This window comes from Electrona antarctica, assembly GCF_951216825.1.
Source record: "Electrona antarctica genome assembly, chromosome: 2".
In the NCBI taxonomy this organism is placed as follows: domain Eukaryota; kingdom Metazoa; phylum Chordata; class Actinopteri; order Myctophiformes; family Myctophidae; genus Electrona; species Electrona antarctica.
The window spans coordinates 3,340,704-3,363,629 of record NC_136807.1 but is presented as its reverse complement, the minus strand read 5'-3'; the positions used below and the strand labels follow the sequence as shown (position 1 = coordinate 3,363,629).

Genomic DNA, 22,926 nt, shown 5'->3' with positions numbered 1-22,926 from the left:
ACGACCACAGGATGTACTGTACTGTACATTTAGAGTACTTTAGTGGTCCTACACGACCACAGGATGTACTGTACAGTACATTTAGAGTACTTTAGTGGTCCTACACGACCACAGGATGTACAATACAGTACATTTAGAGTACTTTAGTGGTCCTACACGACCACAGGATGTACAGTACATTTCTAGAAGAGCAGGGAGACAAAAGAACCTCACCATACAGATTTGTAAAAAGTAATGTTTTATTTAAAAACAAATTATAATTATGGAGTACAGCTTTAATATACAGTATGTATAGATATATTGGCTATCTGGCATTGGTAGGTTAAGCACTCACTCATTCATTCGTTGCATCTTTAATCATGCCATTATCTAATGAGGTGGACTGACTGTCAGGTAAGCTAAACTCTTCCCGCAGTAGTTTCATCAGGTTGTCTGTGTACTCGTCCCGCTGCTGACCAATCCCGTTCAGGTGTACAGGTGGAAGGTCGGGGTGGTTTGGCTCATAGGAGAGTGGACAGTGCAACTCGCAGAGCGTGAACCAGAGAGCGTCTGGGTCCACTTGGATCAAATGCTGGAAAACACTGACGACGGAAGACAAAGAGAGCATGTTAGGCACATCCTTAGGGCTGCAGCAGTTAATGAAACTAATGTATTGTATTCCTGTGGCACCATTGATTCTAGTGTGTTCTATGTTCTTACCTCAAGCAGGCCTCTTGCAGTCTGACGGGTTGTCTACAGCTCAGGTAGGGCAGGCAGGCCTCACACACAGAGTCTAGGTCTGTCTCACCTGAGCAGGATTAAAACAGCTCTATCACCAAACTATAGATTACGACAGACTGACGTCAAATGAAGTCAGGAGATTTTTTTGCACGTTGTTGTTGCTCTGTGGACATCTGGGAGCCTGTTCATTGTGTATGTTTCATTATGTTTTTTCAACCACTCCATTGAACAGCAATGAGTGTCCCTTAGTTTGTATGTAAGTCGCTCTGGATTAAGAGCGTCTGCTAAATGCCTAAATTGTAAATTGTAAATTGTAAATTGTATGTATGTATGTATGTATGTGTGTATGTTTTTATCAGTACAGTACAGTACAGCATTCCTGTGAGTCTGGAAGTTCCGGGGACCCCCACACGGAGTTACACCGCTCACTTCACACAGGTGTGATTTTTTTCTTTCTTTTTTTTTTTTGCAAAACAAATTGCTCTAAAATCTAAATAGAATAGTTTCATTAACTGCTGCACCCCTGTACCTGTGTGTGTGTGTGTGTACAGTATGTGTGTTTGTGTGTTCTCCTACCTAAGTTAAGTGACAGACACAGGGATCCGAGGCCCTGCAGTACTGCGAGCTGTAGTTTGTAGGCCAGGGTGTGTGTGTAGACGGGAGTGGCCCTGGCACTGACCGCAGCCTGTCTGCTCAGTGAGGACGTCAGCCTGGGCAGAACCTCTTTGGACACTCTCCTGCGCAAGAAGTCACCGCAGGTCTCACCCAGCACAAACAGCACCTAGCCGGGATATTCAAGTACACTCACTAAAAAAAAAGTGTAACCAAATGGCATTCCCTCAATCATTTATGAAGATTTTTTTTTATTTCATTTTTGCCATTTTATGCTTTTTTGAGTGGTGTAAACCACTCCTACAACTGGCTTTGTTGAGTGGTGTAAACCACTCCTACAACTGGCTTTGTTAGTTTACGTGTCTGTCCGTACCAAAGAAAATGAGCATGGTTGCTATGGTCACACAGTTCACACGGGTGGATTTCATTACGTCAGACATTACGTCAGACCACAGTTGATCAGTCTATATAAGACCTTACACCACTCAGTTCACACGGGTGTGATTTTTAGTTTACGTGTCTGTCTGTCTGTTCGTACCAAATGAGCACGGTTGCTATGGTCACCCAGTTCACACGGGTGTGGTTTCATTACGTCAGACCACAGCTGATCAGTCTATATAAGACCTTACACCACTCAGTTCACACGGGTGTGATTTTTAAATATATTAAAAGGAGTCTGATTCAAACCCGCAACTAACAAGGGGCATAATAATCAGTGCACCAATTGGTGGAGCCACCCCAACACACACGCATTCATAAATCTTTAATATATGTATAGCATAGTATAGTATATATGTATAGTTTATATATGTATAGTTTAATTATATATATTTTCTACTGTTACGTTCTTAGCTTACGCTCGTTTCATGATAAATGCTTTTTATATATGTGATATCCCATGCTTTTTTTGTTCTTGCTTAATGTAAGTCGCCCTGGATTAAGAGCGTCTGCTAAATGCCTAAATTGTAAATTGTTTAAACCTGAATAATCATTCAATCTGGAATCTTAAGCACACATTAAAAAAATATTTGATATGATATTTTTTCAATACAGCCAATTGCCAAATGCCAAACTGTATGTACATCAGCCACCGGCACCTACTAATAAAAGCAAGCTGACGGCTAGCTTACTGCATTATCTTTTGACCTGGCCTGAATGTTTAAAGCCAAATCAAATAAATAATACAAAATAGATAAGTGGACATAAAACAAGACACAACTGGCCACGGCGGGTGTATTTGGTTCCATAATGTACACTCTGAGTTAAATGGACACCAGGATGTTACATATAAAGTATATAAAGTGTATTTGGTTCCATAATGTACACTCTCTGAGTTAAATGGACACCAGGATGTTACATATAAAGTATATAAAGTGTATTTGGTTCCATATGTACTCTCTGAGTTAAATGGACACCAGGATGTTACATAATAAAGTATATAAAGTGTATTTGGTTCCATATGTACTCTCTGAGTTAAATGGACACCAGGATGTTACATATAAAGTATATAAAGTGTATTTGGTTCCATAATGTACACTCTCTGAGTTAAATGGACACCAGGATGTTACATATAAAGTATATAAAGTGTATTTGGTTCCATATGTACTCTCTGAGTTAAATGGACACCAGGATGTTACATATAAAGTATATAAAGTGTATTTGGTTCCATAATGTACTCTCTGAGTTAAATGGACACCAGGATGTTACATATAAAGTATATAAAGTGTATTTGGTTCCATATGTACACTCTCTGAGTTAAATGGACACCAGGATGTTACATATAAAGTATATAAAGTGTATTTGGTTCCATAATGTACTCTCTGAGTTAAATGGACACCAGGATGTTACATATAAAGTATATAAAGTGTATTTGGTTCCATAATGTACTCTCTGAGTTAAATGGACACCAGGATGTTACATATAAAGTATATAAAGTGTATTTGGTTCCATATGTACTCTCTGAGTTAAATGGACACCAGGATGTTACATATAAAGTATATAAAGTGTATTTGGTTCCATAATGTACACTCTCTGAGTTAAATGGACACCAGGATGTTACATATAAAGTATATAAAGTGTATTTGGTTCCATATGTACACTCTCTGAGTTAAATGGACACCAGGATGTTACATATAAAGTATATAAAGTGTATTTGGTTCCATAATGTACACTCTCTGAGTTAAATGGACACCAGGATGTTACATATAAAGTATATAAAGTGTATTTGGTTCCATAATGTACACTCTCTGAGTTAAATGGACACCAGGATGTTACATAATAAAGTACGTACCCTAAAGGCTCTGAGGACCGCCAGCGGGTCATCAGCGGTCAGTCTCTGTAGGAGTGCAGGCCAGCAGCGATGCACCATGGGAAGCAGTTCGTTTTCCCTCTCGCTCAGTACATGAACACACAGCTCCAACACATCCAACACCTGAACACAGATATATACAGTACATGAACACACAGCTCCAACACATCCAACACCTGAACACAGATATATACAGTACATGAACACACAGCTCCAACACATCCAACACCTGAACACAGATATATACAGTACATGAACACACAGCTCCAACACATCCAACACCTGAACACAGATATATACAGTACATGAACACACAGCTCCAACACATCCAACACCTGAACACAGATAGATACAGTACTACATGAACACACAGCTCCAACACATCCAACACCTGAACACAGATAGATACAGTACATGAACACACAGCTCCAACACATCCAACACCTGAACACAGATAGATACAGTACATGAACACACAGCTCCAACACATCCAACACCTGAACACAGATATATACAGTACATGAACACACAGCTCAAACACATCCAACACCTGAACACAGATATATACAGTACATGAACACACAGCTCCAACACATCCAACACCTGAACACAGATAGATACAGTACATGAACACACAGCTCCAACACATCCAACACCTGAACACAGATAGATACAGTACATGAACACACAGCTCCAACACATCCAACACCTGAACACAGATATATCCAGCATAGTCAACTTCACCCCTGCCAGGTTATGTTACAGGAAGGTCTAGTTAATACAACTCTCCGTTGGTTAAACGTTTATAAAATCTACAGACATACATAACCACTTCCACCCTGGTATCCACTATCCATCATTTAGGCACTTATGTTGTTCACAAAAATAGCAGAAATGTGACAGATCAGCTGTTTTTCGGTGTATGACACGAACATGCAACTAAGCCTAAATCAGGCTTTATGGTCTGACTATAGAGTGAGGTAATGTAGGCTGTCGGAAGGTGTAGGTTGTACAAAGTAACCATTGTCAAAGTGTATATACTGTACACACACACACACACACACACACACACACACACACACACACACACACACACACACACACACACACACACACACACACACACACACACACACACACACACACACACACACACACACACACACACACACACACACACACACACACACACACTTTTTTTTTGCAACTGAATGGCTGGAAAATGGAAATGAAGAGTATTGAAGAGTACACATATACACCTTCCCTAATGATTATATCTGGTTTCAGTATTTATTTATGGTGTATTGTCTCTATTATTAAGGTTATTGTAGCAGTCAATTTATATTGGGGGTCGGGAGGGGGCGGGGCGGCGGTCCCGAGACACTACCAAAGCAAGCATCTCCGGGGGTCCCCGGCCAAAAACGTTGAGAACCCCTGGTCTAGAGTACCTTTAGTCTGAGTGGTTGGCTGGGGTGTGACAGCAGGTGGATGCAGCGCTCCATAATGTCCTTGGTGATCTGAAGGTGGGAGGGGAGTTCTTCTTTCACATCTGGACCCTCGTCTTCCTCCTCAACCTGGGGGGCGGGGGGTATCACTGGAACCACAGCAACTGGACAGTGAACTGCCATACTTGCAAGATACTTTAAAAATGTATTTAGCTAAGCTAATACTTACTCTTCATAAATACAAACAAAATATCTCTTTCAAAGAGATGTAAGTAACTAGCTACAACACTAAGTGTAATAAATGAAAAAAATCTTTCATGGATTATTTTCATATGGTATTACATAGAATAAGAAAAGTTAAGTTGTTATTCCCAAGACAAGTGTGACACCAAGTGGACAACTTCCGTATTACTGTATCCATCATAGGATATATGTATGAAAAGGTGCTAAGCACATTATTATTATTATTTTCATCATCACATACAGTGTCATACTGTACAATGAAATCACATTACCTGGATCTTCTGTGTCGTCGTCCTCTGCAGCCATACCCTCAGCCAGCTCCTTCTGTTTGCAGTAGTCCAGCAGGAACTGACGGACATTCAGTGCTTCGGGAGAAGTCGTTTTGTTGCGGTTACATTCACTTTTACCACCATGGCTAGACGGGAACCAACTCACTGTAGAGAAACAAAATATTGGCCGGATATCAGGTTATACCTACCCATTGGTTAGAGTGGGTGACAATGTTATCACACGTAAAGATGAAATTACCTACCTAGGTTCCATCCTGGTGGCTAATCTTTCCGGTGATAAAATGGCCACCAACGTAATCAAAAAAGTCAACCATAGAACAAGATTCCTCTACAGGATCTCCTCACTGGTCAACAAAAACACCTTGAAGACCTTAACAGGAGCCCTTGTACAGGGTTTCTTTGACTATGCATGCACCTCCTGGTACCACAGCACCTCAAAGGCCCTTAAAACCAGGCTCCAGTCTTCCCAAAACAAACTGGTCAGGCTCCTACTTGATCTAGCCCCCCGAACCCACCTCACCCCTGCCCACTTCGACAGGCTGGAATGGCTTAGGGTCGACGACAGAGTACAGCAACTTGCAATGGGTCTGGTCCACAAGATTCGATACACCACCAAGATACCCATGTACCTGTCTAGATACTTCCTTAATGTTAACGAAGTCCACACCCACAACACCAGAGGGAGTGCAACGAACCATGTACAACCCAGATTCGGCACAAACAAGGGACTAAATTCTTTTCGCTCCTATGCCACCAAAATGTGGAACGCCCTACCAACTGTCATTAAGACATGCGAATCCCTTGACTCCTTCAAAACCGCTCTCAAAGGGCACCTACGGATGGCTGCAATTCGAAACTGGCCCCCGTAAAATCTGAATCCCCCCCCCCCGCCCCCCCCCCTTTTTTCCCCTCACTGTATATATTTCTTTTCCCTTTTTACCTCCTTTTTGATGAATTCCTGTTCTGTCTATAGAAGTGTCTATTTGTACGTCTCTAAATGTTTTGATGATTTGAACATGGTGGACCCTGTTGGAAACAAGTGTAATGCTTAATTGGGTCGTCCACTCACAGTTAACAGCCTTTGTATTGAGTTTGTGCTTGAAATGTACTGTAATTCTGCAAACTGTTAATAAATTCTTCAATCAATCAATCAATCAATCATTGTACATTTAGTTAGAGATGTAGTACATCAGGTTATACCTACACATTGTACATTTAGTTAGAGATGTAGTACATCAGGTTATACCTACCCATTGTACATTTAGTTAGAGATGTAGTACATCAGGTTATACCTACCCATTGTACATTTAGTTAGAGATGTAGTACATCAGGTTATACCTACCCATTGTACATTTAGTTAGAGATGTAGTATATCAGGTTATACCTACCCATTGTACATTTAGTTAGAGATGTAGTACATCAGGTTATACCTACCCAATGTACATTTAGTTAGAGATGTAGTACATCAGGTTATACCTACCCATTGTACATTTAGTTAGAGATGTAGTACATCAGGTTATACCTACCCATTGTACATTTAGTTAGAGATGTAGTACATCAGGTTATACCTACCCATTGTACATTTAGTTAGAGATGTAGTACATCAGGTTATACCTACCCATTGTACATTTAGTTAGAGATGTAGTACATCAGGTTATACCTACCCATTGTACATTTAGTTAGAGATGTAGTACATCAGGTTATACCTACACATTGTACATTTAGTTAGAGATGTAGTACATCAGGTTATACCTACACATTGTACATTTAGTTAGAGATGTAGTACATCAGGTTATACCTACACATTGTACATTTAGTTAGAGATGTAGTACATCAGGTTATACCTACACATTGTACATTTAGTTAGAGATGTAGTACATCAGGTTATACCTACACATTGTACATTTAGTTAGAGATGTAGTACATCAGGTTATACCTACACATTGTACATTTAGTTAGAGATGTAGTATATCAGGTTATACCTACACATTGTACATTTAGTTAGAGATGTAGTATATCAGGTTATACCTACCCATTGTACATTTAGTTAGAGATGTAGTACATCAGGTTATACCTACCCATTGTACATTTAGTTAGAGATGTAGTATATCAGGTTATACCTACCCATTGTACATTTAGTTAGAGATGTAGTACATCAGGTTATACCTACCCATTGTACATTTAGTTAGAGATGTAGTACATCAGGTTATACCTACCCATTGTACATTTAGTTAGAGATGTAGTATATCAGGTTATACCTACCCATTGTACATTTAGTTAGAGATGTAGTACATCAGGTTATACCTACCCATTGTACATTTAGTTAGAGATGTAGTACATCAGGTTATACCTACCCATTGTACATTTAGTTAGAGATGTAGTATATCAGGTTATACCTACCCATTGTACATTTAGTTAGAGATGTAGTATATCAGGTTATACCTACCCATTGTACATTTAGTTAGAGATGTAGTACATCAGGTTATACCTACACATTGTACATTTAGTTAGAGATGTAGTACATCAGGTTATACCTACACATTGTACATTTAGTTAGAGATGTAGTACATCAGGTTATACCTACACATTGTACATTTAGTTAGAGATGTAGTACATCAGGTTATACCTACCCATTGTACATTTAGTTAGAGATGTAGTACATCAGGTTATACCTACACATTGTACATTTAGTTAGAGATGTAGTATATCAGGTTATACCTACACATTGTACATTTAGTTAGAGATGTAGTACATCAGGTTATACCTACCCATTGTACATTTAGTTAGAGATGTAGTACATCAGGTTATACCTACCCATTGTACATTTAGTTAGAGATGTAGTACATCAGGTTATACCTACCCATTGTACATTTAGTTAGAGATGTAGTATATCAGGTTATACCTACCCATTGTACATTTAGTTAGAGATGTAGTACATCAGGTTATACCTACCCATTGTACATTTAGTTAGAGATGTAGTACATCAGGTTATACCTACCCATTGTACATTTAGTTAGAGATGTAGTATATCAGGTTATACCTACCCATTGTACATTTAGTTAGAGATGTAGTACATCAGGTTATACCTACCCATTGTACATTTAGTTAGAGATGTAGTACATCAGGTTATACCTACCCATTGTACATTTAGTTAGAGATGTAGTATATCAGGTTATACCTACCCATTGTACATTTAGTTAGAGATGTAGTATATCAGGTTATACCTACCCATTGTACATTTAGTTAGAGATGTAGTACATCAGGTTATACCTACACATTGTACATTTAGTTAGAGATGTAGTACATCAGGTTATACCTACACATTGTACATTTAGTTAGAGATGTAGTACATCAGGTTATACCTACACATTGTACATTTAGTTAGAGATGTAGTACATCAGGTTATACCTACCCATTGTACATTTAGTTAGAGATGTAGTACATCAGGTTATACCTACACATTGTACATTTAGTTAGAGATGTAGTATATCAGGTTATACCTACACATTGTACATTTAGTTAGAGATGTAGTACATCAGGTTATACCTACCCATTGTACATTTAGTTAGAGATGTAGTACATCAGGTTATACCTACCCATTGTACATTTAGTTAGAGATGTAGTATGGCTGAGCAAATGACCTAATTCACCAATAAGATGTTTATTTCAACAAGCATAACAATTATAGTGTTGAAGCTCACCCAAGGCCTTCATGACAGAGTGCAGTATAGAGCAGAAGAGTGGAGCTGTGTGGTTGTAGCTGAGATCCAGCGCAACGAGAACATCCTGGATCACATCACCAACTAGTGGCAGCAGGCTGGGGTTGGAATGGGCCAGCATGACTGTTAACACCCGGGGAGCCTGAGGAGCGGGGGTGAGGTGAGGAGAGGAGAGGCGAGTTTGCGTGTAGTCTTTAAAACAACAAATTGCAAAGGGCATTCATGACAAATACATGAGATCTAAAATATCGTTGGAATTTTGCGACAGTACAGTACAGTACAGTACAGTACAGTACAGTACAGTACAGTCTGTATAGTATGAGTAGTACAGTACAGTACGGGGGGTATACGTGACCATACCTCTGTTACAAACATTTATTTTATTTATATGTTTATTTAACAGGGACAATACAAAAAACAATGTATCAAGTTATAAAACATGAAAACGTTGCATTATAATATAGGGTCACTAAAATGCCATGATGTTGACAGCCATACCTGCATGTTACAGCCCTAACATGATGTTGACAGCCCTAACATGATGTTGACAGCCCTAACATGATGTTGACAGCCCTACCTGCATGTTGACAGCCCTACCTGCATGTTGACAGCCATACCTGCATGTTACAGCCCTACCATGATGTTGACAGCCCTACCATGATGTTGACAGCCCTACCTGCATGTTGACAGCCCTACCTGCATGTTGACAGCCCTACCTGCATGTTGACAGCCCTACCTGCATGTTGACAGCCCTACCTGCATGTTGACAGCCCTACCTGCATGTTGACAGCCCTACCATGTTGACAGCCCTACCATGTTGACAGCCCTACCATGTTGACAGCCCTACCTGCATGTTGACAGCCCTACCTGCATGTTGACAGCCCTACCATGTTGACAGCCCTACCATGTTGACAGCCCTACCATGTTGACAGCCCTACCATGTTGACAGCCCTACCTGCATGTTGACAGCCCTACCTGCATGTTGACAGCCCTACCTGCATGTTGACAGCCCTACCTGCATGTTGACAGCCCTACCTGCATGTTGACAGCCCTACCTGCATGTTGACAGCCCTACCTGCATGTTGACAGCCCTACCATGTTGACAGCCCTACCATGTTGACAGCCCTACCATGTTGACAGCCCTACCATGATGTTGACAGCCCTACCTGCATGTTGACAGCCCTACCTGCATGTTGACAGCCCTACCTGCATGTTGACAGCCCTACCTGCATGTTGACAGCCCTACCTGCATGTTGACAGCCCTACCTGCATGTTGACAGCCCTACCTGCATGTTGACAGCCCTACCTGCATGTTGACAGCCCTACCATGATGTTGACAGCCCTACCATGATGTTGACAGCCCTAACATGATGTTGACAGCCCTACCTGCATGTTGACAGCCCTACCTGTATGTTGACAGCCCTAACATGTTGACAGCCCTAACATGTTGACAGCCCTACCATGATGTTGACAGCCCTACCATGATGTTGACAGCCCTACTATGATGTTGACAGCCCTACTATGATGTTGACAGCCCTACTATGATGTTGACAGCCCTACCTGCATGTTGACAGCCCTACCATGATGTTGACAGCCCTACCTGCATGTTGACAGCCCTACTTGCATGTTGACAGCCCTACCATGATGTTGACAGCCCTACCATGATGTTGACAGCCCTACCTGCGGATGCAGGCTGAGTCTCCTCAGGTTCAGGGACACGTGGCAGAGCAGGTAGTCGGCGTTGTCGTTGATAAGCTCCCTCAGCGAGCCGTAGCCACACGCGTCGCTGACGCCCCACATGGAGTCCAACGCCGCCTGGCTGACCAGCAGGCTCTCGTCCCCGGCCTTCTCCAGCACGTGGTACAGAGACGTCATCAGCAGCGAGCGGAAGTCGCGCCCCAGGGCCCGGGCGAAGCACGCAACGCCCTCCAGCTGGACGCACAGCTGCCAAATGTTGCCGTTGAGATGGTGGACGGCGGACTGTGCGGGCGAGGTGGAGAGGGACGAGGGGACGAGCTCCATGTTGGATACGGACGGAAGCATGAATGGACAGTGAGGCTGTAGGAGGAGGGAGAGAGGGAGAGAATAAAAAGAGAAGTTAGCATATTCAAAGATTCAAGATTTATTATGGTTACGTCTACATACCGGTAGTATATAAGAGTAAACATCATTTCATTTTGGTTACTCACATTTTTGTAGCGATAATAAACAAAGATAAAGGATGAAATAATTATTATAAGATGTCAAATTGTACGCTGATCCTCACACAGACAGGATTGGACAGGACACTAGATGCACTGGCATCTTTACTGTTATGTAGTCTAGACATCATTGAAACTAGCTCTCTGTCGGGAGAGACATAAGCATAACACGTACGTATTGTTGCTTTAAGTTAATATATGTGTGCCCATATGAAACACTTTCAACCTGGCATCCATATTTTGGGTATGACATTACAGGCAAACATTTTCAGAAGAGGAGGGGACCAAGTATATATCCCTGGGGAACCCCCGGTCAACAACCTCCATTACCTGGTCCTTTGTGTCTCCGTCATCGTCCTCTGTGACAGTACGCAGGTTCCAGTTATTCAGACTGGTGTATTCTTCTAGGACAGACACCACTGCTGCTCTGAGCTCCTCCAGGCTGCAGGGAGGACAGCGCTCTGCCCCTGTGGGCCCTGCGGCCCCTGTGGGCCCTGCGGCGCCGCTGGCAGCACCCATGATGATCTGGTTCAGCACCATGGCCGCCTGCTTCCTGTACACTGAAGACTCTCCGTACAAATCCAGGAAGTGATCGGTCAACAGGTAAATGTCGCCATAGCAACCTGAGGGGTGGATGGATGGAACCAATGAACATTCAGGATTAGAGGCCAACCAATGCAAGATTTTTAACCGATACCCGATTTAGAGAGTCCTACACCACCACCAATTACATAATACAGATGTTTTGACTGAGATTTTGAAGAAAAATAATAATAAAAAGTAAAAACTAATACAAAGTGCTAAATCTTGAATATCAATTTGATCAACTTAGATTTGATTCGTTTCTATTCGAGAACATTTAGCTTATAAGCAAAAAAAATAAATTGTATTGTATTTGAGTGATAACATATAGTTTATATTAAACTTTAATATACAAAAATAATATTTGACTTTAGTTCATTATACAATGAATGAGATGAACCATTAAATATAAAACACACATAAACTGAACTTTTTATTTTATTTGACCACATAGCAGATTTACAAGCTCAACATAGGGATGCCAGGTTGATGACGGTTAAGCATTGTGACACATTGGCTGCATTATAAATGCAGATAACTATGTCGTCAAAAAAGCCAAATAATGATGATACCTAAGGTTCGACAGAGCTCCATGAGTGCAGAGAAGATCTTTTCATCTCTGAAGTACAGAAAGTTCTTCTTCTGGCTGCATGCAGTGGAGGGGTGTTGGGACCTGGAGGAACCGTCTATAGAAACAGCAGAACTCCTCTCCTCCACGATGCGGACATTCATAACATCTAGCTCCAGCACCTGGAGTAGAACAGTGTTTTAATGCTGATTCTAAAACGGATAGTTCCATTATTTGATTTTTTTTGGCCTCAAAGAAATGTTTAACACAAAGAATATCAAGCAAACGTGATGCCATGGCTACCGTTACCTGCATTAGGGCTTTGGAAATCCTCTGGAGATGTGCGGCCGAGTTCAGCACCACACTGACCGTGGGACCCAGGACTTTTAAGTAACCCAGAAACACATTGAGGACGAACAGCTTCTTATGATCGTCTGATGTCCTCATCAGCCTGGGCAGAGAGGAGGCCAACACGTGCAGGTTCTCTGACAGAACATCGGTGAACATTCCATCACCACCACCACCACCAGACCTCTGGATCCTCTCTGACACCGACCTCAGAACACTAGAACACCTGTAGGTGAGGTGACGCCACAGGAGAAGGGGAAGAGTGGAGGAGCGGAGAGAGGTGTGTAAATGATCTGTTTTTGTCAAAGTAAGTGTTAAATAGCTCTATATTCTGAGAGTAATCATTGCTATAGAATGATTGATCAGTAAGAGGGGTATCGCCGTCACTACAGCTCTTTAGTAAACAAAAGACATTTTCAGGCCATCAAACGAGAGAACTCCTACAGGATAAACAAGTGAAATTGTATTGTCACCGTATGGAACATACAACAAAAGTTAGTTATTCTATAGACAGCTATATAATGATGTACTAAATCGATTAGATCTAATATAATCTGGCATTGAACAGGCTCCATTCTCAAATACGTCAAATAAATGACTCGCCTCTCTCTGATCCTGGTGTCCTCGTCATTCACGGAGCCCACCAGAACCTCCAGCAGTGGTCCGACACACTCCCCCAGTGACTGGCTGCAGCGGGCCAGCACGTGGTCAGCCAGTTCTACCAGCTCCAGTCGCACCCTCCAGTGCTGGTGGGCCGACACGCAGGATATGATGTTCTTCAGCTGTACGGCCAGTCTGTGCGAGGTGCTCTTCACCCAGTCCTGGGTGCGCTGCACCACCAGCTTACTGCTCTGTCCCAACCCGGGAGACAGCGGTCCCACCGCGTCACACTTCTCAAGCTGACAATCTTCCATGACAAGTCCCACTGCTCTGGACCACATCTACATGAAATGAACAAATTAGAATTATGTTTTGTAATTGTACATTTCACTTCAAAATCACACACCTTATTTGAATGACTAAACCGTCGTTTTAACCAATCTGTATAGTAGAACATGTTAATACAATGTAACTAGTGTTTGAAAAATGTTGAATACTTTTAGATTTTTTTTTTTTTTTAAATCAAAGTTTCTTTATTTAATTTTCAAGTCAGATATGAGTCAAATAGTCAAATAGCATACAAAAGATTTTTACCCCTCCCTCCCCCCAGAGTTCCCACTCTGAAAGCCACAACCCCCGGTATCTTGTACCATACTTTTAGAATTTTAAACACAAATCTTCTCTTCTGGGGGGGGGCTGCGGCCAAATACATGTCAATTTGGTTCGTTTCAGAAGAACTACTGATTTAGAAGGGGTTTGTAGAATCGGCCTCAGGTCTTAATGGTAATGAGTTAAATGAAAAGTATGCACCTTGAGGGCCCTGACTGTGACTGCTTGGCCCTGCTTCAAATCTCCCATGATAATCCTGCTCAGAGTTATGGTGATGCCGGGCAGGAATGAAGCCATGGTGCTGCCCAGAGCGCGCCGCTCCTCCGTGGAGGGGATGTTGTGGTCCTGAGAGCAGTCACACTGCAGGGTCAACGCCTGGAGGCACTTCAGCGCAGCTGTCTGGATGCTCCTCGACTTGTCCTGCTCCGCCAGAGCAAGGAGCAGAGACACCGCGGCGCCCAGGCCTGGCAGTAGGCAAACCAATAGATTTAATCGATTATTGTAATAATATAATTGTGGAAAAAGAAACTCACTACTTCTACAGTAGAGGTAGAGGTTATTTTAGCTCTTTTTGGCAACACAGTTGTATGGCTTGAGTGGTTAATCAGACTAATTTAATTAGTTGATTAAAAACATGAATTACGATATTTTACATTGATGATGATGATCCAATATTCAACATTAATGGATAGTTGGAGCTCTACCTACCTACCAGGCAGCATGACAGGCTCATTAATGGATAGTGGAGCCCTACCTACCAGGCAGCATGACAGGCTCATTAATGGATAGTTGGAGCTCTACCTACCAGGCAGCATGACAGGCTCATTAATGGATAGTGGAGCCCTTCCTACCAGGCAGCATGACAGGCTCATTAATGGATAGTTGGAGCCCTACCTACCAGGCAGCATGACAGGCTCATTAATGGATAGTTGGAGCCCTTCCTACCTGGCAGCATGACAGGCTCATTAATGGATAGTTGGAGCCCTACCTACCAGGCAGCATGACAGGCTCATTAATGGATAGTGGAGCCCTACCTACCAGGCAGCATGACAGGCTCATTAATGGATAGTGGAGCCCTACCTACCAGGCAGCATGACAGGCTCATTAATGGATAGTGGAGCCCTTCCTACCAGGCAGCATGACAGGCTCATTAATGGATAGTGGAGCCCTACCTACCAGGCAGCATGACAGGCTCATTAATGGATAGATGGAGCCCTTCCTACCTGGCAGCATGACAGGCTCATTAATGGATAGTTGGAGCCCTACCTACCAGGCAGCATGACAGGCTCATTAATGGATAGTGGAGCCCTTCCTACCAGGCAGCATGACAGGCTCATTAATGGATAGTTGGAGCCCTTCCTACCTGGCAGCATGACAGGCTCATTAATGGATAGTTGGAGCCCTTCCTACCAGGCAGCATGACAGGCTCATTAATGGATAGTTGGAGCCCTTCCTACCTGGCAGCATGACAGGCTCATTAATGGATAGTTGGAGCCCTTCCTACCAGGCAGCATGACAGGCTCATTAATGGATAGTTGGAGCCCTTCCTACCAGGCAGCATGACAGGCTCATTAATGGATAGTTGGAGCCCTACCTACCAGGCAGCATGACAGGCTCATTAATGGATAGTTGGAGCCCTTCCTACCTGGCAGCATGACAGGCTCATTAATGGATAGTTGGAGCCCTACCTACCAGGCAGCATGAAAGGCTCATTAATGGATAGTGGAGCCCTTCCTACCAGGCAGCATGACAGGCTCATTAATGGATAGTTGGAGCCCTTCCTACCAGGCAGCATGACAGGCTCATTAATGGATAGTTGGAGCCCTTCCTACCTGGCAGCATGACAGGCTCATTAATGGATAGTTGGAGCCCTTCCTACCAGGCAGCATGACAGGCTCATTAATGGATAGTTGGAGCCCTTCCTACCTGGCAGCATGACAGGCTCATTAATGGATAGTTGGAGCCCTTCCTACCTGGCAGCATGACAGGCTCATTAATGGATAGTTGGAGCCCTACCTACCAGGCAGCATGACAGGCTCATTAATGGATAGTGGAGCCCTTCCTACCTGGCAGCATGACAGGCTCATTAATGGATAGTTGGAGCCCTACCTACCAGGCAGCATGACAGGCTCATTAATGGATAGTGGAGCCCTTCCTACCAGGCAGCATGACAGGCTCATTAATGGATAGTTGGAGCTCTACCTACCAGGCAGCATGACAGGCTCATTAATGGATAGTTGGAGCCCTTCCTACCAGGCAGCATGACAGGCTCATTAATGGATAGATGGAGCCCTTCCTACCAGGCAGCATGACAGGCTCATTAATGGATAGTGGAGCCCTACCTACCAGGCAGCATGACAGGCTCATTAATGGATAGTTGGAGCCCTACCTACCAGGCAGCATGACAGGCTCATTAATGGATAGTTGGAGCCCTACCTACCAGGCAGCATGACAGGCTCATTAATGGATAGTTGGAGCCCTACCTACCAGGCAGCATGACAGGCTCATTAATGGATAGTTGGAGCCCTTCCTACCTGGCAGCATGACAGGCTCATTAATGGATAGTTGGAGCCCTTCCTACCAGGCAGCATGACAGGCTCATTAATGGATAGATGGAGCCCTACCTACCAGGCAGCATGACAGGCTCATTAATGGATAGTTGGAGCCCTTCCTACCTGGCAGCATGACAGGCTCATTAATGGATAGTTGGAGCCCTTCCTACCTGGCAGCATGACAGGCTCATTAATGGATAGTTGGAGCCCTTCCTACCTGGCAGCATGACAGGCTCATTAATGGATAGTTGGAGCCCTTCCTACCTGGCAGCATGACAGGCTCATTAATGGATAGTTGGAGCCCTTCCTACCTGGCAGCATGACAGGCTCATTAATGGATAGTTGGAGCCCTTCCTACCAGGCAGCATGACAGGCTCATTAATGGATAGTTGGAGCCCTTCCTACCAGGCAGCATGACAGGCTCATTCATGGATAGTTGGAGCCCTTCCTACCAGGCAGCATGACAGGCTCATTAATGGATAGTTGGAGCCCTTCCTACCTGGCAGCATGACAGGCTCAAAGAGCCTGAACGTTATATCTCCGTACGCCGCGTGAAGCAGCGCGTCCAGGCAACGCAGCGCGGCCACTTTCAGCTCCTCGGACACGGCGGCGGGTTTCCCCGGATCGGTGGGACAGCAGACGCAGAGGCAGAGCTCAGACAGGACGTCGCGGAGCGTCTCCCAGCTCCGCACGCACGTGTTCTCCAGAACGTAGCACATGGTCTCGGCCACGGCCTCCACCAGGCCCTCCCTCTTGGGCCCGGGGACCTTCAGGCATGGAATGAAGCAAAAATAAAATCTCATGAAGTTTATTGATGATGTTTAGGTATCGGTGAACTGAAATTCCTGAACAGATTATATGTATATTAATATGTCTGGGTCCCCACCTACTCACTCAGGGTTGACTTCCTGAACAGATTATATGTATATCAATATGTCTGGGTCCCCACCTACTCACTCAGTCAGGGTTGACTTCCTTAACAGATTATAATGTATATTAATATGTCTGGGTCCCCACCTACTCACTCAGGGTTGACTTCCTGAACAGATTATATGTATATCAATATGTCTGGGTCCCCACCTACTCACTCAGGGTTGACTTCCTGAACAGATTATATGTATATCAATATGTCTGGGTCCCCACCTACTCACTCAGGGTTGACTTCCTGAACAGATGATATGTATATTATTAATATGTCTGGGTCCCCACCTACTCACTCAGGGTTGACTTCCTGAACAGATTATATGTATATTAATATGTCTGGGTCCCCACCTACTCACTCAGGGTTGACTTCCTGAACAGATTATATGTATATTAATATGTCTGGGTCCCCACCTACTCACTCAGGTTTGACGTGTCACACCTGCAGTGACGGGAGGGGCACCAAAATGTGGTGTTTTGATTGGATAATGGGGGCACTCCCTTATTATAAAAGTACAAACTTTTGTGTATTGTTCACATGACCTGATGAAGATCAAATAGATCGAAACGTTGTCAGAATTCTCAATAAAGAACGTCCTTCTTGTACCTGTGGTGTGCGGGCTCCATCAAATATCTACTGATGTTTAGGTATCATCATGTTGTTACTGTTCCACAATCTACATACAGCCACAACCAGTTGAAGAAATCACAGATTGACGCTTTAACCTTTGCTTCTTTTTCTTTCTTTCTCTGAGACCATTCATGTTTATGGAGAAGATGCTTCTAATTTCTAAATATGTATTCTGTTGCTAGTTTGATCACTTCAAATACTCTTTAATCTAATCTAATCTAATCACTGAAAATAGCCAATCTAAAAGCTCACAACAGTGTTGTGAACTTGTAGATCTTCTATTTTGGTACGCAATATGCTTTCCATATGACTGAAATCAGTTCATCCATGCCTTGAGGACGAAGCGCAGGGGGAACAGGACGTAGTCCTGCAGCTGCTGTAACGTGGCATCATCAACGTCTCTCAGCTGGGCTCCCAATGTCTGCACGTTGGTCAGTGTGGGCTCACGGGTCAGGAGGACGCAGGCCGGACGCAGGTAGGCGAAGGCAATCTTTGGGTCGTTTATCTGAGCCATGGATGAGGCTGATGATGGTGACATTACGGGACACTGAGAGGACAGAAAGACAGAGACACCCAAAGGGGTAAAGCAGGAAGGACTATGTTTATCATTCCACAGGTCTGGTCTGTAGAACTGTCTCTATGACACCCGACTATAGCCAGTGACATCACCATCATTTAAAAACAAGATGAAAACAAATCTTCTCGTTAGAAGAACAAGGGCTTATTATATAAATTGCAGTGTGCTAACTTTCCAGGAAGAGAAAGGCTGTCGTTTCCTTTCTATTAGCTTGGAACAAGGGGGCAGGCAGACTTTCCAACGTTGAAGCTCTGGGTCCTAGTGGTAGGAGGAGGGACTACAGGCGGACCCGTGGATTCATGACCGGGAAACCCTGTGCAGCTGGGCTTTAACGTTGAGCGCTCGGTTGCCCTACGTCACTCAGGACCTCAAAGTTGAGGTCCTGGGAGGGACTTCCGGCAGTCTTCCGGGTGCTTCAAAACGCCACTGAGCAACTTCCACTGACATGAATAGCTGGGGGGGCGGAGCTTCGCGCCAGTTCAGTCTCTATTATATATATACTCTATGGCTTGGAATCATTAATGTAACTGTCCGTAGCGTAGCCCACCAAGAGGCGGAGTGGGTAGACGGAAATGTCTTTGTCATCGTATATTGAGGATCAGAGAGGACCAGTTACTAGTCCAGTCATCGTATATTGAGGATCAGAGAGGACCAGTTACTAGTCCAGTCATCGTATATTGAGGATCAGAGAGGACCAGTTACTAGTCCAGTCATCGTATATTGAGGATTAGAGAGGACCAGTTACTAGTCCAGTCATCGTATATTGAGGATTAGAGAGGACCAGTTACTAGTCCAGTCATCGTATATTGAGGATTAGAGAGGACCAGTTACTAGTCCAGTCATCGTATATTGAGGATTAGAGAGGACCAGTTACTAGTCCAGTCATCGTATATTGAGGATTAGAGGACCAGTTACTAGTCCAGTCATCGTATATTGAGGATCAGAGAGGACCAGTTACTAGTCCAGTCATCGTATATTGAGGATCAGAGAGGACCAGTTACTAGTCCAGTCATCGTATATTGAGGATTAGAGGACCAGTTACTAGTCCAGTCATCGTATATTGAGGATCAGAGAGGACCAGTTACTAGTCCAGTCATCGTATATTGAGGATTAGAGGACCAGTTACTAGTCCAGTCATCGTATATTGAGGATTAGAGAGGACCAGTTACTAGTCCAGTCATCGTATATTGAGGATCAGAGAGGACCAGTTACTAGTCCAGTCATCGTATATTGAGGATTAGAGGACCAGTTACTAGTCCAGTCATCGTATATTGAGGATCAGAGAGGACCAGTTACTAGTCCAGTCATCGTATATTGAGGATTAGAGAGGACCAGTTACTAGTCCAGTCATCGTATATTGAGGATCAGAGAGGACCAGTTACTAGTCCAGTCATCGTATATGGAGGATTAGAGGACCAGTTACTAGTCCAGTCATCGTATATTGAGGATCAGAGAGGACCAGTTACTAGTCCAGTCATCGTATATTGAGGATCAGAGAGGACCAGTTACTAGTCCAGTCATCCTATATTGAGGATCAGAGAGGACCAGTTACTAGTCCAGTCATCCTATATTGAGGATTAGAGAGGACCAGTTACTAGTCCAGTCATCGTATATTGAGGATCAGAGAGGACCAGTTACTAGTCCAGTCATCGTATATGGAGGATTAGAGGACCAGTTACTAGTCCAGTCATCGTATATTGAGGATTAGAGGACCAGTTACTAGTCCAGTCATCGTATATTGAGGATCAGAGAGGACCAGTTACTAGTCCAGTCATCGTATATTGAGGATTAGAGAGGACCAGTTACTAGTCCAGTCATCGTATATTGAGGATTAGAGGACCAGTTACTAGTCCAGTCATCGTATATTGAGGATTAGAGGACCAGTTACTAGTCCAGTCATCGTATATTGAGGATTAGAGAGGACCAGTTACTAGTCCAGTCATCGTATATTGAGGATTAGAGGACCAGTTACTAGTCCAGTCATCGTATATTGAGGATCAGAGAGGACCAGTTACTAGTCCAGTCATCGTATATTGAGGATTAGAGAGGACCAGTTACTAGTCCAGTCATCGTATATTGAGGATCAGATAGGACCAGTTACTAGTCCAGTCATCGTATATGGAGGATTAGAGGACCAGTTACTAGTCCAGTCATCGTATATTGAGGATTAGAGGACCAGTTACTAGTCCAGTCATCGTATATTGAGGATCAGAGAGGACCAGTTACTAGTCCAGTCATCGTATATTGAGGATTAGAGGACCAGTTACTAGTCCAGTCATCGTATATTGAGGATTAGAGGACCAGTTACTAGTCCAGTCATCGTATATTGAGGATTAGAGAGGACCAGTTACTAGTATTTAAACGTTTAACACGTTTAAATAGAGTAGAAATACCACAATGTAAAAAATACTAAACGTCCTGCAGTGCATATAACTTAATTAAGTCAAAGAATAAAAGTCTTGGCATCAAAATGTAGTAAAATAATGTTATTGACTATAACTATTGATCATTCCAGACGTAAAAACTGATGATAATGATGAATGCATTCATCACTTTAATGTAGTTGGTCAAGTGGAGCTCAATTTAATGACTTTATAATAGCTGTATATCATAAAGATAGCCATGTGATAGCCAAGATACCCATATACCCTAGCCGCAATTTGCAACTCTAGATTTTTTTATAATGGGATGAATCTAGAGTTGCAATACCCTCCATTGACTCCCCACTCATCATTTTGCGTTTGCGATCTGCTCGTCTTAAACGACGTTAAACTCACCAACATTGCAGCTGTAGTCCAAGCTTGAATTATTCTCTTTCAATCTGCAAAGCTTGTTTTTCATAAAAATCCCCCGTAGACATGTTATGAGCTACTTTATGTCAAGAAGAAGAAATGTTGGAGTTTGGAAGCGCTCGTTTGTATTAAGGGGTCGCGCTGCTGCCTCCTGCATTATGTGCAAATGCGAAACAGATGCATGCAGGGACGTTCAGGGACTTACGACGAGCGCTTCCAAACTCCAGCACTTAGAAAAAGAATCACTTGCACAGAATGTCTTGACAGAAAGTAGCTCATAACATGTCTACGGGGGATTTTTATGAAAAACAAGCTCGGCAGATTGAAAGAGAATAATTCAAGCTTGGACTACAGCTGCAATGTTGGTGAGTTTAACGTCGTTTAAGACGAGCAGATCGCAAACGCAAAATGATGAGTGCTGAGTCAATGGAGGGTATTGCAACTCTAGATTCATCCCATTATAAAAAAATCTAGAGTTGCAAATTGCGGCTAGGTATACCCTAGCTCTGGTCCATAGCTCTAATGCGTTGCTCATTAGAGCTATGGACCAGAGCTATACCCTACCGTATCTTGACCTATAAAACCAGTTTGATCAAAACCAGTTCGATCAATCAGTGATGATGACAGCTTGCAAAGGCACATCAAAGAAGCAGAAGATGTAGCCTGACTATCATGTATTTATCGATTTTGACATTTATTAGTAAAAGTCACACTCGATAAAATACATCTAGTCTTGATCCAAGGCTACAGAAGAGAATGTATCAGTACAAAGAAACTAATCATGTATAATGCCAATGCTACTTTACACAACGTAACTACGTACTTTGTATTTACGTAAATGTAAAATATACTAATATAGTCATCAATCCAACACAAAACGAGCTAGTTTGGTTACCTTCACATGGTCATCAACAACAGAATAATAACAAAACAATGCTGCACATCCTTAGATGCTGCACATCACATTGCTGCCATACTAGTTAGTTACGTCAAAACTACGCGCCGTGTCGTCATAACGTCGCGTCCGTCACCAGGCTGTGGTTCCTTGAGGTTTCTAATCTCTGAACTGTAGTGAGATCCGGTCTAGAGCCCGCCTATTCTAAAGGTTCCGTTTCCTGTTTGTGCTGCACCGTTTTCCTCCTCATATACAATAAATTAATGAATAAAGTTATACTAGATCATGAACATGTCGATTTACGTATTCCAGG

The 22,926-nt window shown here is 43.1% G+C and overlaps 1 protein-coding gene across 2 annotated transcripts; it reads right to left on the bottom strand.

Annotated features, from left to right (window-relative positions):
* Positions 1–217: 217 nt before the first annotated feature.
* tti1 (TELO2 interacting protein 1) lies at positions 218–22,739 on the bottom strand. 2 transcript variants are annotated; one of them, XM_079522997.1, is made up of 16 exons: positions 22,614–22,739; positions 18,681–18,896; positions 17,297–17,564; positions 14,447–14,709; positions 13,640–13,977; positions 12,998–13,262; positions 12,693–12,870; positions 11,869–12,161; positions 11,018–11,395; positions 9,320–9,479; positions 5,601–5,762; positions 5,089–5,234; positions 3,623–3,763; positions 1,297–1,501; positions 700–787; positions 218–581 (listed from the first exon to the last, which is right to left on the bottom strand). In XM_079522997.1, exons 2-16 carry the CDS (start codon positions 18,885–18,887, stop codon positions 335–337), a joined length of 3,339 nt encoding a protein of 1,112 aa, XP_079379123.1. In that variant the 5' UTR covers positions 18,888–18,896; positions 22,614–22,739; the 3' UTR covers positions 218–334. The 2 variants fall into 2 exon arrangements, with proteins under 2 accessions (XP_079379123.1, XP_079379124.1); XM_079522998.1 differs by lacking the exons at positions 17,297–17,564; positions 18,681–18,896; positions 22,614–22,739 and adding an exon at positions 15,191–15,204.
* Between the last annotated feature and the right edge of the window lie 187 nt (positions 22,740–22,926).

Coding starts and splice junctions, on each gene's coding strand:
- tti1 (XM_079522997.1), bottom strand. CDS start 18,887: ATGTCACCATCATCAGCCTCATCCATGGCTCAGATAAACGACCCAAAG. Junction 13,978..14,446: donor TCACAGTCAGGGCCCTCAAG/GTGCATACTTTT, acceptor CATTTCATGTAG/ATGTGGTCCAGAGCAGTGGG. Junction 788..1,296: donor GTGTCTGTCACTTAACTTAG/GTAGGAGAACAC, acceptor AATCCTGCTCAG/GTGAGACAGACCTAGACTCT.